This window comes from Aotus nancymaae, unplaced genomic scaffold (assembly GCF_030222135.1).
Source record: "Aotus nancymaae isolate 86718 unplaced genomic scaffold, 86718_ANA_hifiasm-v0.15.2.pri h1tg000006l, whole genome shotgun sequence".
Taxonomy (NCBI): Eukaryota; Metazoa; Chordata; class Mammalia; order Primates; family Aotidae; genus Aotus; species Aotus nancymaae.
The window spans coordinates 69,253,936-69,272,152 of record NW_026988417.1 but is presented as its reverse complement, the minus strand read 5'-3'; the positions used below and the strand labels follow the sequence as shown (position 1 = coordinate 69,272,152).

At 39.6% G+C, this 18,217-nt stretch overlaps 1 protein-coding gene across 1 annotated transcript in view; it reads right to left on the bottom strand.

The window, feature by feature from the left end:
• Positions 1-1,524: 1,524 nt before the first annotated feature.
• FAM47E (family with sequence similarity 47 member E) overlaps positions 1,525-18,217 on the bottom strand; it is a 33,018-nt gene continuing 16,325 nt past the window's right edge. Inside the window, 6 exon segments of the mRNA XM_064364500.1 lie at positions 1,525-1,602; positions 3,714-3,791; positions 6,096-6,251; positions 11,844-11,918; positions 11,991-12,162; positions 14,611-14,691. Of these exon segments, the coding sequence (XP_064220570.1) occupies positions 1,525-1,602; positions 3,714-3,791; positions 6,096-6,251; positions 11,844-11,918; positions 11,991-12,162; positions 14,611-14,691 (640 nt within the window).

Sequence of the window (18,217 nt, the reverse complement as noted above, 5' to 3'; positions counted from 1 at the left end):
CCTAATGCATGCAGGGCTTAAAACCTAGATGACAGGTTCATAGGTGCAGCAAACCACCATGGCATATGTATACCTATGTAATAATCCTGCACATTTTGCACATGTATCCCAGAACTTAAAGTAAAATAATTTTAAAATAGATATTCTGTGAATAGAGTATCTTTTTAATAAATAATTTTCCTTTTAATAAATCATTTTTTGATTAAATTATTCCCATTGTGTTTCATAGAAAAAAATCTAGGATACATTCCAATGAGTGAAGAGCAGTTACTGCTGACCCTAAAGGAAGAATTCGTGTTTTCTATGTTCTTTTTGCTAGTCTATGTTTTCTGATTTTTCTAATATGAGCATTAACTTTTTTTCAGACACAAGATCTCACTCTGTCACCTAGGCTGAAGGGCAACTGGCCTGATTCTAGCTCACTGCAGCCTTGAACTCCTGGATTCAAGCCATCCTCCTGCCTTGGCCTCCCAAAGCACTGGGATTATAGGAGTGAGTGGTCATACACAGACAGCATTAACATTTTAAAATAAAATATAATTTTTAAAAGGTAATTAGAACACATGTCATCTTGAGTTTTCATTAAACTTTCTGACCTATGACCTTATATTATAAATACACATTTATTATCAACACTAACATACCTGTCTTAGTCCATTTGTATCGCTACAAAGGAATACCTGAGGCTGGGTAATTTGTAAAGAAAAGAAATTTATTTGGCTCACAGCTCTACAGGGTGTACAAGAAGCATGGTGCCAGCATCTGCTCCTGGTGAGGGGTGAGGGCTTCAGGATTCTTCCACTCGTGGCAAAAGTCAGAGGGGAGCTAGCATGTGCAGACATCACATGATGAGAGAATAAGCAAGAAAGAGAAGGAGCCAGGCTCTTTACAATAACCCGTTCTCACTGGAACTAGGAGTGAGAACTCACTCACTCCTGTGAGAATGGCACCAAGGCATTCAGGAGGGATCCACCCCCATGACTCAAACACCTCGGACCACTCCCCACCTCCAACACTGGGGATCAAACTGTAACATAAGATTTAGAGGGGCCAAACAAACCATATCCACTCATGGCAATGCCAACAAAAGGAAAAAACATCTCAGTAACTTTAATTCAAAATGAAAGAAAATCATATTGTAAAGGAAGAGGAAAGGAGGTACTCACTCAATACCAGAGGGAAAACCTGGGAAAACGTAATAGAGTAATTCTGTTTTTATTTATGGTTTTATTTATTTTTACAAATAGTTGATATGACTATATAATATTGACAGCACTAGAAAAATGTGAGATTACATGTGACTATTGATCTCATGGATGATAAAGTATACAAAATGTTGATTAACTGAAGCAGAAATCCATTGAGAAACGTTTATAAGTATCAGTTATTCCATTAATAGATGTTGCCAAGTCAAAGTTGAACATCCACAGTGGGACACAAATTTTGTTTAATCTTTAAAAGAAGACACAGAAATAGCCAAGTATGTAGTAATAAAATCTGCTTAATCATTCTCCTATGATTCTTCTATGCTTGAGTTCGTTTTATAGGAGACTTACTGCACACACGTTTACATTCCTTCCCGATATACATATTCTCAAGGAACTAAAAAAAAATGAAAGAACCTTCATTAGATTGACAAACAAAAGTGGTACAGTACAGTCCTCCCTCATAGCCACTACCATACCCAACTCAAAATTTCACACTCTGATATATATGCTTTCACCACACAAAATCACGTTAGTAATCTGACAATGATAGATGTTGGTCTTTGGAAGGTAGTCACACAGCATCAGAAACACTCAGATGGAATACACACTTGTTCTGCACCCAAGCCTGGCCCAGCCCAGCTAGACATAGCCTTGTGCTGCCCATCCCTGCTGCTAAGGCTTGGGGACCATCTGTGCAGCAGAGGGAATGAGGTTGTGGCTGATGCATTATGAGATATTCCAGCAGCAGATCCTGGAATGTAGGTAAGTGCATATGTTCACATAATATATGTGAATGTATATATACACGGGTGGTTAAAAAAAGAATGAATGTTCACATATATATTTAATGACTGTGTATACACACACAAATATATATTTATACACTCTGTGTGTAATGCATATATATCTTATTCCCTGAGATGGAGTCCCTTCTCTCATTCAGCTGAAATCTTATTGGTAAAATAAGAAGCAGGATGTAAGAATAAAGGGACAAAATATTGTAGGGTGTTGAGTGACAGGTGTTCTCAGAGGACTCCGTTGTGATCAGAGGCAACGTCTCTCTAGTCAATGTGACTGAAAAGAGGATAGCCAGTGTGTCAGGCATGCTTCCTTTTGCCCAAAACTGAACTAAATGTTCATCAATAGCATGGATTAAATCAATAGGGGACACATCAAAATGGAAAAAAAAAGTGTGTTGCCACTAAAAATGTTAAGATACAAAAATGAGTCACAATAATATCAAGAGCAAATAAGGATTTATATATACACACACATATACCACAGAGGTACATCTTCACATATCTAATATGGACATGTAAACACACAGACATGTAATACTAAAGCTATATATGCATATTTGATATATATATAAATATACTTATGTAAACCTTATATACAGATTATGCCATTATTTGTATAAGTATATTAAATATATCTAGCAGGCCTATTATTGATATTCAAAGCTAAAGGAGCTCCTCCAAACCAGTTATATAATGGAGTTTCCTAATCTCAAATCTCCATTTCGTGTTCTAGACTTGCCTGATTTAACTCTGAAACCAGCTGATTCTGAACTTGGTCCTACATTTATTTGCCAGAAGTATTAGCTATTGCTAGTTCTATTACTCTTGGAAAAACAGAAATCAAATCTTCCATTTCCAGGAACTTCTGACCATCTCAGTTGTACTGTCCCCTGAAGCCTCCAAGGTACGGGCACACGGAGGACAGTGGACAAATGCATGACATTATCAGCTATCACTTCAGCCCCAGATGCCTATTTTGTCTCCTGCTGTGGTGACAGGGTTGATCTGGGCACACTGCTCCAGGCAGCAGTCCCTCCTGCTCCATGTTCCCTTCTGCCAACTTCCCACCCCACCCCTGTTACAAGTGACCATCCAAAGGGAGGTGCATCGTGTGGAGGTGCTGGGGCCATCTTTACAAGTTAGTGAGGGGAAACCAGGAGGCAGAAAAGAAGAAGGGAAAAAAGACAGAAGACGCTGACTAGGCCTCCCGGGAAGTGAACGTTTGCCTCAGCCTGTTTCCACCTGAAGCAGAGCTAATAATGCAATGGTAAAATTGCAAATCCCAACTCTATTTTGTCCTAACCCAAGCCACAGCTCTTTGTCCTTAGATGAGGATGTAAAGGAGACTTGAAACTTCCTAGAGGATTCAGGGTGTTGAGTAACAGTTGGAATTTGCAAGGCCCATGCCCTGTACATAGACCTCCCACTGAGGGCAAACCCAAGAAAAATGAGTCAAAGACCAGCAAGGAAATAGCATCTCTGACAGTAGCGGAAACCAAATGGACAGAATAATAAGGACAAAATGCCATATCCTATCTCTGAGTCCCCATCTGGGGAAAAGCATGCCCTTTCTTCCAGGGGCCTGTCTTGGTATGTGCCTATCAGAGAAGTATTTGGGTTTTGTCAGGGTCATAACCTCTTCCCATCAACAACTGTGAGCCACAGAGCCCCTCAGCACGGCCTTCTGAAATGACCCTTTGCTCACACGTGGCATCTGGTAGCTCCTGCTTAGAATGAAATCCTTAAAGGCAACTGTTCCATGAAGGTCTGCAAGTGATTCCTCCTGAGAGTACCCACATTTAAAGAAAGATCAGCCATTAGAAGTTGATTTCATATGTGTTCTCATCAAAAGTATGTAGCTCTTTATAAAGTATCTCATTTAAACCATGTCCTTATTGTTGTTGAATATGTGTATAATGTTCATGAGTTGATGAAGAAGAAGGCTTTTAAAGATGTCCAACTTCCTCTCCTTCCCCTACCCTTTTCCTTATCCGTGTATTACGGATGGGCAACACATTTTAGCAATCAGACAATTATTGACCTATGATGTCTGGAATCTAACCTTTTTAACATTAACAGTATGTCCACAATTCATAGATCTTAACTCCAAAGGACATGACAGTAAAAAAGGATTTGATCAGTTGCAGCATCTGCAATATTTATGCATATTTTTAGTTTTCCTTTACATTTATTTTAATTAAAATTGGATGCATAAGTTTACATAATTGCAATTCAGTACTTGATAAGACCATTTTAACCTTCTGAACAAAATCTTTCAAGAACAGTCAAAACTCATGAGTTCCCAGAAAGACAGTCATGTTGTCATAATTACTGTCTCTTACCAGTACCCCAAAGTGCCTGTGTCTTGTAAACTGGGGTGCCACAGCCTAGTGGTACCACCTATAGTAGATAAGGTACACCATTCCTCGGGTATTAAAGAGGTGTAATTTATAAAAATTATTGTAGAACAATTCCATTCTTATGAATCTTACCTGTGTCTAAACTTCCTTATAAACAATTTTTTACTATAAGAGTTATATCAATTATATTTCCAAAATTTAAATAATGCTACTTTATTAGTTCACCATAACCATTTTGACAAACATCTTTACTAGCATTTGTCATCAAAATGAAATATGTCTTGTAAAACTTTTGAAGTCTTTAAGAATTAGTCATTAAGAATATGGTTTTTTGTTTTGTTTTGTTTTTTGAGATGGAATCTTGCTCTGTCATCAATGTAGTGGCACGATCTTGGCTCACTGCAATCTCCGCCTCCCAGGTTCAAACGATTCTCCTGCCTCAGCCTCCCGAGTAGCTGGAACTACAGGTCCATGCCACCATGCCTGGCTAATTTTTGTATTTTTAGTAGAGACGGGGTTTCACCGTGTTAGCCAGGATGGTCTTGATCTCCTGACCTTGTGATCCGTCTGCCTCGGCCTCCCAAAGTGCTGGATTACACGTGTGAACCACCCTGCCTGGCCAAGGATATGTTTTTAAAAAGAGAGCTCTAGACACTGTTCATAGGTATTTTTCATTTTAAATATTAAATTTGAGAAAATGGTGTTTTTTTAATAATAAAGTGCAACTGGAATAGCTTTATGTTATATATTAAATTCACATAAACTTAGGCTCTCCAAAAACCATACTAAGAAATTTTGAGACTTATATAAACATGTGGTGCTCATAAATTTGTGTCATATCTCACATCTGAAAGTAAGAATTTATATCCAGTACTGTAAAAGATTAAAATGACCATCCTTCCTGTCTTAACTTTCCAATCTGAAGAAGACAATTGATGAGTGATTACTGATGAATAATAAGTCTAATTTATATTGTATTTGATTTTCTCAAAGTGTTTTCACATGCTATCTGGGAGAAGTTTGGGGTCTGTTGAAAAAGAGGTTCACAAATATCCTCATTAGAGTACTATGCAAGTGTTGCATCAATATTTCCAAATGTCCAGGGCTATAATGAGTATCTTCTTTCCATTAGATAATTTTACACAAGCAATGGGCAGGCACAGAGTTTGTCTGTAGTAAAATTAGAGCACATCCTTGTTGCGAGTGTTTGTTGCTTTGCAATATCAAACAGTGCTGAACCTTTGTCCCTTTCCTCTCAGACAGATCCTGCAACTTGGACGAATTGCCTAACAGAAATTTCCTGGTTGAAATTTTGAATTTTTTGACATTCACCCACAGCTGATAGGAAACAAGCTTCATATTTTGTTACCCAAAGAGAACTCATGATATCATATCTATTCTGGGCACTGAGGTGGTCCTACCAAGTGACACCACCCTTTGAACAATTATCCTTGGGATAAATTGTTCCAAGAATGGTGGAATACCATGAGTAGCTGTCCAATCTTTAATGATGTCATATCTACCATGAAGCCAGGAGATTCCAAGTCTTGCTTATTACACATTATGCATAATATGACTTGGCTTACTTCCTGCTGAATTCAATATGCAAGTTGTAGGGCTTTCAGGAGCCTTTGCATTATGCCACAGAGTCTGGTTCAGTACGAGGGTGGTGGACACACTGCGATCACCTTAAGCTCAGATGATCAAATCTTAGCGTAAATACATACCTGTTCCTGCAGCTCCTTTTTAAAATTCTCCTCTTGAGCTTTATGTGGGACCTCAGGGTCAACCAGAGGCTTGTCTGCTCTTTGCTTTTTCCACAACTTGGGGTTCAAATACCACTCTGTATACCTCATCTTCACCCACTATGGCTTACAAGGATTCTACGGAGAGTAACATAATTCCCAATGCCATTGATTTTTTGTTTGTTTGTCATTTCAATACATCTAAAGTTTAACTTAGGAAAACAGGATCATTACTTTGAATTTAGGTTGGTTCTTGCCAAAGTATTTTGTGAAGTTTCAGCATGCTTTGATTTTACAAAGTAAATATTAAAGTTCATGACTTAAAAAATAATGCAGTGGTTAATAACATGGCCTTTGCATTTTGACAGACCAGGGTTCACATCCAGCTTTCCCCCAATTAGTAGGTGTGAGTTCATGATCAAATTACATAAACTCTTCATCTGTAAAATGAAGATAACAACAGTATATACCCCTACAGGGCTGCTGTGAAGATTAAAGGAGAGAATGTATGTAACGCAGCTAGAAATCACATAAAAATCACATACTTCCCCCTAGAGTAAAGACCTTGAACAATACTCAGTCAACCAAAACAATCAGCTGTTAGACTTACCATGAGCCCAGCACAGTGCTCAGCCTTGCACATGCTACACTATTTTTTTATCAAACTGCTAACACCAAGCTCTTGACTTAATTGGAAGAGAAAAAGAGGAAGATGAACCTATCTCATTCCCTTCTTTCCCCACTTCCTCAGTAGCACATCAAGGACATCAGGAGAATCTCTTGTTGATTCATAGACTGATACTGTGAGTGCAATACCCACACTGTCTCATCACAAAAGGGGTTCTAACTCTTGCATGTTAGAAACATGAAACCACAAAGATTCTGTCCCTCTCTCCTCTCATGCACATTTAAACTATATGGTGGAATGTGTGAGGCATTCTAGAGTTGAGCCAGATACGCCTGTCTAAGATAGAAAGAATGGGACAGGATAGACAGGAGGGAATCTCTTCTAGAGTTGGATTCAGCACTGTGATCTCTCCGTTCCAAGCATACGGACCGCCTTGCTATTTCCAGAGCACCCCATCATACTTCTGCCTCAGTGCCTCTACACACACTGTTCCGTCTGCTGTAATGGGAACAGTGGCTTGCTCCTTTACCTATTTCATGTCATCTTTTCAGTGGCATCCTCCCTGGCCATCCAATTTAAAAAATGGCAACCCTCTCCCACACTCTTTGCCTTCTTTCTCTGCCTCACTTTTTTTAATGACCCTTATTACCATTTCTAGGTTGTATATTTTCTGATCATTTGTCTGTCTCTCCTCTCATCCTCTAAAATATAAGCTTCAGAAATTATTCCCAGCTACATCTCCCTGGCATCTAGAATAATACTTAGGACATAATGGGTGCTTAACCTGAAAGTCAGGTTTCTTAGCTTTGGCACTAGTGACATTTGGTACTGGGGAACTCTTTGTCTGTGTGTGCATGGTTGTCCCATGAATCATAGGATGCTTAGCAGCATTCCTGGATGTGTGTGGCTGTCCCATGCATCATAGGACATTTAGCAGCATTCCTGGCATCTACCCACTAGATTCCAATAGCATTCCCCAAGTGGTGACAAGCAAAAATGTCATCTCTAAATATTGCCAAATATCCCTGAAGTGGGGGAAAGAGAGCAAATTGCCCTCTGATGAGAACCACTGAAATGAAAGAGGGAAGGAAAGAGATTGGAGAAGAGAGGGGAAAAGGAGAGGAATGGAATCTATACACTGCCACGCTGAAGAACTTGAGTTCCGTAATATGTTATGCTCTTGGGTAACTGGTGGTCTTTCCAGACTCAACATAAACGGTAATTCCTCATGTGACACCTTTGTGAACATGCCCTCACCCTGTGCTTGATGGAATTGATTACTTCTTCCTATGTCCTGCACACACCATGACATCATTTCGCTATACTCATTCACCTGTTGACCCCACTAGGCTGTAATCTCCGTCAGTGCAGGAAGCAGTCCTCCATTTTTGCTTCATTCATTCCCAGCACTTTTGAACACATAGTGGTAGGTGCTCAGAAACCTACTACTGTTTTTTAATAAATGCATACACAAATGGATGAATTAATATGGAGGGCAAAGAGAGATATATAAAATAGAGGCACAGAATGCTGTGAGAGATTAGATGTAAGAACAAATTAATGTCAACCAAGGGACCTAGAAAAGCTCCATGGAAAAATCAGCATATTTCCTGTCTCTAAAGGAAGATAGAACCTATGGACGTGGAGTGGAAGGGCATTGCAGGCTGCGAGAATACCATGAGCAAGGTTAAGGTGGCAGGAAAGCTCATTCACCAAAGACTACAGTTGAGTAGGCTTGAGGGTATGTGGAGTCAAAAAATAAAGACAGGGATGCCCGCTTCCAGAATAGGGACCAGATTTACCCTCTCACCTGCAACAACCAAAAAACAAGAAAAAAATACATGAACTAATACTATGCAAGACACAAGACACCAGGTAACAAAGGATAGTGATCCTTGAGAGACAAACAAGATAAGCCCCATGACTGCCCTAGCTCACTGCCTTCAGAGAGAGCACAGGAAGAGCCCAGTGGACTCTGACTTGAGAAGACAGAACCGACAGTCCAGAAAGATCAAGGCAGCAAAAGTCTGCAGCACAGAGTATCAGAAAATAAAGAGCTGAACAGAAAGAGAACCCCAGGGAATTGCAGAGGGTGCCCCTTTGTGCCTGTGTGGGAGGAAACTGCTCATGGTCGGAGAAAGAATCAACCAAAAGGAAAAGAGGGCAAAGTGTCCAGCACTTACAAAGGGCCAGAACAGTGCCTTCTTCCTGGAAAACCTAAGGATCCACAGGACACTGGGTAGAACACACAGAAGGGTTTTGCCTCAATAGTAGGGAATAATAACCCCATATTACTTTGGTCTTTCCCAACATTTTAAATAGAGACAAAGTCTTGCTCTGTTACTCAGTCTGGAGTACAATCATAGCTCACAATACACTTGAACTCCTAGGCTTAAGCAATCCTCCTGCCTCAGCCTCCCAAGTAGCTGAGACTATAGGTACATACCACCACACCCAGCTAATTTCTTTTCTAAATTTTTTTCTATAGAGACAGAGGTCTTACTATGTTGCCTGAGCTGTTCTTGAACTCTTGGCCTCAAGTGATACTTCTGCCTAGGCCTCCCAAAATACTAAAATTACAGGCATGAGCCACCACACCCGGCCCCAACAAATCTTAAAAGCAAAACTCAAAAGGATCAAACTTCCAAGTAACTTGGTTGCATCCCAGAACAAAGTTCAAGAATATTTATAAAATTACAAATACTCAACATCCAGTAAGATAAAATTAACACTGCCTAGCATCCATCAAAGATTACCAGGCACACAGAGATGCAGGAAAGTATGACCCATAATCAGGAGATAAATCACCTAATGGAAACTGACACCGAACGGATGCAGATGTTAGAATCAGTAAACAATGACATCACAGCAATTGTTATAACTATGTTTTATATGTGCAAAAGGTGAAGTTGAGACATGGAAGATATAAATTAAAAAGACCTAAGTTAAACTTTTAGAGATGAAAATTATAGCGTAAGAGATTTTTTAAAATACTATATGGGATTTAACAGATTAGACATTGCAGGATAAAATTAGAGAATTTAAAGACATAGCCATAAAAACACAAAAAGAAGAGAATTTCAAAAGCTGACCAGAGAAGCAGTGAGCTGGAAAACAACTTCAAGCAGCCTAATTACAGGTAATTAGAGTTCTGGGAAGACCAAAAAAAAAAAAAAAAAAAAGTTTAAGGAAATATGATCAACAATTTTCCAAATTTAATGAAAACTATAAGCCCATGAATCCAAGAGGCTCAACAAGCCACAAGTACATGAAGCATGAAGATATAGCAAGATTTATGATAATTGAAATGTTCAAAACCAGTGACAAAGGGAACATATTAAAATCACCCAAAGAAAAAGCACATCCTGAAAAACAAAGATGAGGATGATGTAAGATTTCTCATCAAAACAGTACAACCAAGAAGATAGTAACACAATATCTTTAAAGTACTGAAATTTTTAAAACTGTGAATTAACTTTGAACTAGAATTCTTTTCCCACAAAATACAAACTTCTTCCTTATCCACGTTTTTGCTTTCTGCATTTTCAGTTATCTGTGGTCAACCATGGTCTGAAGTATTAAATGGAATATTCCAGAAATAATTTATAAGTTTTAAATTGTGTGCCATTCTCAGTAGCATGATGAAATCTCAAGCCATCCTTGTTCCATTCCTCCAGAGATATGATCATCTATTTGTCCAGATCATCCACGCTGTACACACTACCCGTCCTTAGTCACTGAGTAACTGCCTGTTACCAAATCAGGACAACACAGCATATATAGGAGATAGTACTATCCAAAGTTTCAGCATCCACTGAGGATCTTGGAACGTAACCGCTACAGATAACAGGTAACAGGCAACTAATTAATCTTTTTAAATGAGGCAGAACAAGGTGTCTTCAGACACACAAAAGCTGAAAGAATCTATCACCAGCAGATCCACACTGGAAGAAATGTTAAAAGATGTCTTCTAGTCAGAAGAAAAAAGACACTATGTAGAAATATATTTTCAACTTTTGTATAGTGACCCTCCATTTCCCAGTCAAAAGCTCGATTTTGGCAATAACTGCTATGGTTTGTAAAGCAGTGTTTACATAACTATTTCTAAATACTGGGAATTGAGCAATTTGATTCAGCCCAGATTCAGGACAAGCAGTGGTTCAGGCCTTGGGTGTGATGGACATAATTTGCCTGTCTAATATCATTTTGCATTTTACCTTTTAGAAAGATGAAAGGAAAATGGGAAAATAAAAGTGCTGATATTCATGATGAAATGCATAATCTTCATAAACCTTACGCAGTGGAGTCAAGGATAGAAACATCATGCGTGTCAAAATAGGTTGGCAAATGTGTTCAACTGTAAAGGACAAAATTAATAGGTCCCAAATATTGGAAGTATAATATCAAAGATTATGTGTAAAAGGCAGAAGATAATTAGAAATAAAATATTGTTTTTCACTTTCAGGGAAGGGCTCTCCCCTCCAATTTAGGCACTTAAATCTGTTGTTGACTCACACCACTTGACTTGTTATGTATGTTTGCAGTGACACACTGTGTAGAAAAGTAAAAAAAGTAACTTAGGGGCCTGTAGTCCTTCCCTTTGGAACATGGCATGTTATTTCTCCTTTCTATCACCTTGTTCTTCCATCTTTACAGCAACTTGGTGCTGAGGAAACTTGTTAATCATTAGGCAAGCATGTGGTCAAGAATGATGGTTTGTGGTCAGTAAGACTCCAGCAAAAATTCGAACATGCTTTAGACATAATATGAACAGCACTCACAATAATTAATTGCAGGATTTTACTCTTGCATTCATGTATATTTCTACTGACCTTTAAAATTTCAACATATAAAACACCTAACAAATTATCTCGGCAAATGACTGGTCAGATATTAAAAATAATCCCAAATGGCATGCCTTGTTTGTATAACCGACTTTGTTATAGATATTAAATATGCATTTGTTTAACAAACATTAATCATGAAAAAAATCAAGAATTATACTTTACAAAGCCAGCACCCTTGACATACTAGAATTCAAGAACTTTAAGACTTCAATACAATTTTCTTTGATTTTCAGTCTGATTCCCTTCTGCAATTACCTGTGGCTTCTGGAGTTTCCTCTCGTATCCTGGTTTCTGGAAGAACTCTGGCTCCTGCAGTTTACTGTGCTTTAGCTATGCTTTATATACTTTATATCCTACTAAAGGATATAAAGTATACTTTATATACTTTATATACTGTGCCACACTATGCTTTAGCTCCAGAGGAACCTGATTTAGCCTCACCATGTGGAGCGCATCATGGCTTGGTTTGGTCTGACAGTCAATGTCAAACTGTTTCAAGATGAACTCTTCATCAATGGCCGAACTTCCCTGGAAGAGTTTCACACTGCATGAATTGAGGCCCATCGGTGAAATGCTCCTTGCTTTCTTCTTTAATCTAAGGGAGGTAGTTGGCCATTACTGGGGGAAGAGGTAGTTTGAGGAGAGGTGGGAAATGCTTAGTCAGCATTCATTGAAGACAAGAAGTGTTTGGGGTCTGGAGGGCTTTGTCATTAAGAGATAGCTTAGGACCTTGCAGGAGTCCTAAGTGAGGGAAATCATGAGCCTGAGGGAAATTCAGTTTGATCGACAGCAAACTTCTCCAGCACTTTATAGCGGTGGCATCCCTAGAAGGATTTTCCAGACTTGTGTAGATACAGCAGTGTTTTCTCTGCCGATAACTCTGTATAAGGGAAGCTGCCGGGTTCACAGCTCCTACTCAAGGAGTGGTTTTAGTCAGCCGCATTCTGTACACAGAAAAACTTTCACCGTTTCCTTCCCTCAGCCACAGCTGGTGGGAGTAGAGATGGTCACATTAAGAGCAGCTAATCTGTATGCTGAGCATTTACCAATGATATGGCTTAAGGTTAAAAGAGCTTAGACTCAGTAGAATCTCACGCTGGAAAATAGAAACTGGGAAACACAGAGAGAGTGAAGTCACCAGCAGCTGGCATGTTTGGAGTAAAATTTAGAGAGGAGTCATGAAACAGAGTCAGAGACATAAAGGGACAAGTACATTCAAAGCGAGGCTAAAGTAATAAAGGAGCAGAAATAAAGCAAGCAGAATCAGTGAGGTGAAAAATAAACAAACAGCATGGAAGGAAAAGCACAAGCTAGTGCTGTGAAGAAAAGACCACAGAGTGAGGAGGCAGGGACCTAGCTTGTGGAGTGACAGTGAAGAGTCAGGGAGCTTTGTCACAGGGTCTAAAACCAAAGGCAGTTACCAGAGAAACTACACTCTTACTCCAAGGTCCCTTAAGTTTCCTGCCTTGAAAGAGGAATCGTCTCCAGCAGCAGGAATGGGAGAAGTGGACGCTGGAAATCAGGCAATCCAATCTGAACAGATGATGGACAAGCGGTGATTTGGATACCAGACATAGTGGGCGCCATCTGCCTCATCCAGCATCCCTGCTCCAATCACCCTCTGAGGAGTCTCTGGTTCTTACTCTCACTCTGTTGCAGTGGGCTGGACACCCCCACTCTTGGCTTCAGGGTTAGGTGTATGTCCTGGCCTAGCCAATAAGCATATTCCATCATCTTAATCATAACGGTTAATTCAAGCACAAGCATGTGCCCCAAGTTAGTCCAGTGAGAGTAATCCTTGGATGGAAAAGCATTGCTGTCTTCACACTTATGTTGCTTGCTAGTAGGATATAAGCTTGGAAATTTTATTGGCTACTTTTGCCATTTCTTGGGGAAATACTGATTGAGAATAAAATCCAAGTTGCACAGCCAAGAGATAGGAACACCTAAAATTATTTCAGCACTTGGATCCAGCTGTGCCTGAAGTTCCTACTGTATCTGGATGCTTCCCTTTTCTCTTTCAAACCAATCTGAATTATATTTCAGTCACTTGCTAATGAAGTAAGTAGCTTGATGTTTAGAAGTACTAAAAAGTACACTGACTAAAACTAACACTCAAAAGACGGGGTGGGGGCATGGAATGCAAATCCTAGAGACCTTAAATCCAAGAAAAGCATCAGGTATTTAGACATCTACAGAGACTTAGGAACAGGAATAAGGAACTATATAGGTTCTTGGATGGAGCAGAAGGGAAGACTTTGATATGTGAGTCAAAAGTCTCTTCATGTCAGATTTTTTTTTTTTTTGAAACAGGGTCTTGCTTTGTTGCCCATGCTGGAGTGCAGTGGCATGATGACAGCTCATTGCAGCCTCGATTTTCCAAGCTCAAGCAATCGTCCCACCTCAGCCTCCTGTGTGGGAGGGGCATGCCACCACACCTAGCTAATTTTTATGTTTTATACAAAAATACAAGGTTTTGCCGTATTGTCCAGGCTGGTCTTGAACTCCTGAACTCAAACGATCCACCCGCCTCAGCCTCCCAAAAGGCTGGGATTACAGGCGTGAGCCCCAGCACCTGGCATGTTAGAACATTTTTGTGTGAAGATTATAGTCAAGGATCCCTGCCCAAGTACTCCTGGACAAATATAACTAGAATAATGAGTTGAAGGAGTAAAAGACAGAGAGAAAAGAAAGTCCTGACATTAAAATGGAAAATGAAAATATGAAACAATTGCAATGATGTGAGATGTAAACATAAATGGTCAAATTAGCCACAAGCTTGCAAACTTTCCAGAAATTTCATCTACCAGAAATATTTCTATTCATAAATGATAGAAGACAATGGTTCCTTTATGACTTTGATGATTCGATTTAGATTTTATCCAACACTGTTTTTTAATAAAAGCGACTTTGAGCTTGTAATTTAAAAGTAGGTTTAAGTATTACTATTAACTTACAAAAGTAGTAACCCAGCTGCAGAAGTCACTAACTGCTTTGCGTACATTTTCATGAAGACGAAGACTTTTCATGGGGCAAATCCATTTTATGTGGCTTTTCTTCATAAAGCCATTGGCCTGAGTTTGACACAGAAGTCTTCTTGGAACTAAAGATAGTAAGATCATTAAATAATTACAATATGAGACACAATGAATTCAAATGGATTTCAGATGGTTTTGGAGGCAAAAGGAGATCATAAAGCAAGTGTTTCTAACAGTCTTTTGCAAGCTCACATACAAATTATATTTTAATTTTTCAAAGATCACATTCTCATTACCAATATTGTAATGACTAGTATATCATGATTAGTTATAATAATTAAAACTTATATAGCATTTTACCATTATATATTGATTTTTAAAATTTTGAGTACCATTTACTAAAACATGTACTGGGTAAAAGTCCAAATTACCGTGCTCAAAGTCTACCAAAACCTCGGCAACCTTGACAAGTAAGAGTCATCCCTGATTTCTCTATCATTCCCAAAATCCAGCCCAGTTACGGTCTGGCAGATTTTTAACTCTGTCTCCTTCTCTGGACTGCTCAAAATGCTCTTTGCTAGTGTCTCTGCATCATCAACTCCTATGCCACCCCCAACCTCCAACCCCCAATCCATTCCCTATAATGCAGTCCAAGCAGTCATTTCAAAATGCAGCTCTGGACATAACAAATGCATTCACCTTCATCGCCATCAATAGCTTCTTTATAAAAATTGAGATATAATTCATCCACCATGAAGTTAATAAAATTTAGCACTTCAAACGTGTATGAAAGAGTACCCTTTATTTATTCACGAAGTTGTGCAACCATCACCACTATCTCATTCCAGAACATTTTTATTTCCCCGAAAGAAACCCAGTAGCCATTGATAATCACTCCCCACTTCCCCATTTCCCTTGCTCCTGGCAACAACTAACTTGCTTATCTGTCTCTGTAGATTTGTCTGTTCTGGGCATTTCATCTGAATGAAATCGTGCAATATGTAGTCTTTTGTGTCTGCCTTTTCTCACTTAGCATAATGTTTTCAAGGCTCATCCATGTTGTAGCATGTATTAGTCATTTATTCCTTTTTATGGCCAATATTCTATTGTCTAGATAGACCATTTTTTGTTTATGCATTCTCACAAACACATCCAGTTGATGGACATTTGGGTTGTTGCCACTTCATGCTTGTTAGGGACAATGCTGCTATGGACACAAGCTTGTGTTCAACAGCCTCTTGCTCATTCTCCAATAAAGACTGAAATCTTGACACAACCTCCAAGGCTCTGCAAGGCCTGGCTCTCCAGGTTCTTTGGGACTTACTACTCTTTCTCACTCTCTGAGCTCCAGCCAATGTGGTCTTCTCTCAGTTCTGTGAATTCATGCTACTCCCAGCCATTGGGCCTTTGCTTGAGCTGTTCCACCTGACTGCAATGCTGTCACCATTTCCTCATCCCCTTCATGTCTCAACATACATGTGTCTTCCTCAGTGAGGCATCCCCACCGGCTGGCTGTCCCCTGGACCTACTTTTTATTCATAGCCCCTGTACCTTTTATTCACAGCACTCATATATTAACATTCATCCTTTCATTCAACAAATATTCAGTAAGCACTGACTATGTGCCAGTCATTAGAATTGACCTGTAAATAAAGTTAAGCCCCTGTCCTCATAGAGTATACAATTGAATAGGAGAGACAGTTAGCAAACAAACATATTCCAGGTGATTATAAGTGATATAGAGAAAATAAAATAGGACAGGAGGGATGGAGAGTGATGGTAGGGAACATTTTATTTGTACAGATAACGTGTCTCTAGTAAAGTAAAATTTGATCAAAGACCTAAAAGAAGAAAGGAATCAAACCATGCACATTTCCAGTTATGCAGATAATAGACAGAAAAGAATGGCATGTGCAAAGACCCTGAGCTGGGAGTGTGCTGAGCATGTTCAAAGAACAACAAAGTCCCACGGAGAGGAGTAACTAAAGAGTAGAAAAGCAGAGGATGAGGCTTGAGCGGTGACAGGGACCTAATCATATAGTACTTTAAAGACAGTTGTAAGGACTTTGGATTTTACTATTTTATTCAGAAAAATAAGCAGCCGGAGAATCTCAAGCACAGGAATAACATTATACTTAAGTTTTTAAAAGGATCATATCAGCTACTGTGTGACAAACAGACTTGAGAGAGGGGGTCTTGGGTGGAGGCCATGAGACCAGTTAGTAAGCTACTGCAATGATCCAGGCAAGAGATGATGGAATCTTGGAAAAGACTGGTGTGGAAAAGGTGAGATTCTGGATACATTTCAAAAGTAAAGCCACTACCATTTGCTGGCAGCAATAGTTGCTTGCAACTATTGTTCCAGAAAAAACTGGAAAGATGGGGTTGCTATTTACTGAACTGGGGAAGACAGAAGGAGGAATAAGTTTGGGGGAGAAACCAAGAGTTCAGTTTTGGGTTTGTGTGGTCTGAGATGCCAGTTAAACATCCAAGGACAAATATTGAATTATCCACATGCAGATGAACCAGAGGAGGTCACTTGCTTGTGGGTAAATGTGCTGAAAAGACCTCCAAGACCAAAGTACTTCAACACTGAAAGGCAAAGAGGGACAAGTAAAAGATGACTATGGAGAGGTCCGTCAAAGAGGACATTCCAGAAGCCAAGTAAAGAAAGTGTTATGAGAAAGAGGGCATGATCAATTATGTCAATTGCTACTATGTATACATCAAGTAGGGTGATCCCTGAGAGCTGATTTAGTAACATAGAGGTCAATGGTGACCTTGACTAAGGTCAGCTTCAGTGGCGTGCTGGAGATAAGAGCCCTGATTGCTATTCAGGGAGAAAAAGAAGACTGAGTATGAATGACTCTTTCAAAAAATTTTGCTCTAAAGGAAAGGAGAGATTCTATGGTGAGGGGGAGCTGGTATCGCTTGCATCCTGTCAGCACTTGGATGTGATCATCAGCCTGGAGGTTCATCAAATTATCTGCTCAAGAATTTTTAATCTCCAGCCATGCCTCCCGCCGTCACCTCTGAGCAGTCACTGAGTGGGACTGAGCATTCTAACCCTCTAATCACTTGGTCTTTCTGGTAACCAGTCACATTCTAAGACAATCTGGGGGCCCCAACCTGAGCACCTCATTAGCATAAATTCTGCAGTGACTACAAGGGACTCGTTATGAATAACAAAAAGCATCTCTGTCACTCATGAAATCCCAAGGTTTTTAGGAGCCCTGTGTCAGCAACAGGGGACAAAGACCAAATATATTTATTATATCCTAGATTCCTACAAATAACACTCCTCTCACTCCCCCACCCAAGTTCTAAGCAACTTGAAAAATAATACAGAGAGCAAAGACAAAAGTCAAAATATCTCCTTCTCTGCTAACAGCAGCCCTGATAGACAACATGGCTTAGGTCCAAGAGGACCCAGAAATTGGCAGACCCTTCCACTCAGTCCCCTGCAGGGCTGGACCAGGGCAGTCCTCTCCTCTAGAAGGCAGAAGCAAGAAGAAATTGTGCTTCCCACGGGCCATCTTGCTCCTCATGAAAGAAAGGCAGAGCTGAGACAAGCATGCCCAGTTACCCTTCCTACATTTACCAGGAGATGGACTGAAATATCACAAGAGTAGAGTTCCTCTCACCTTGTGT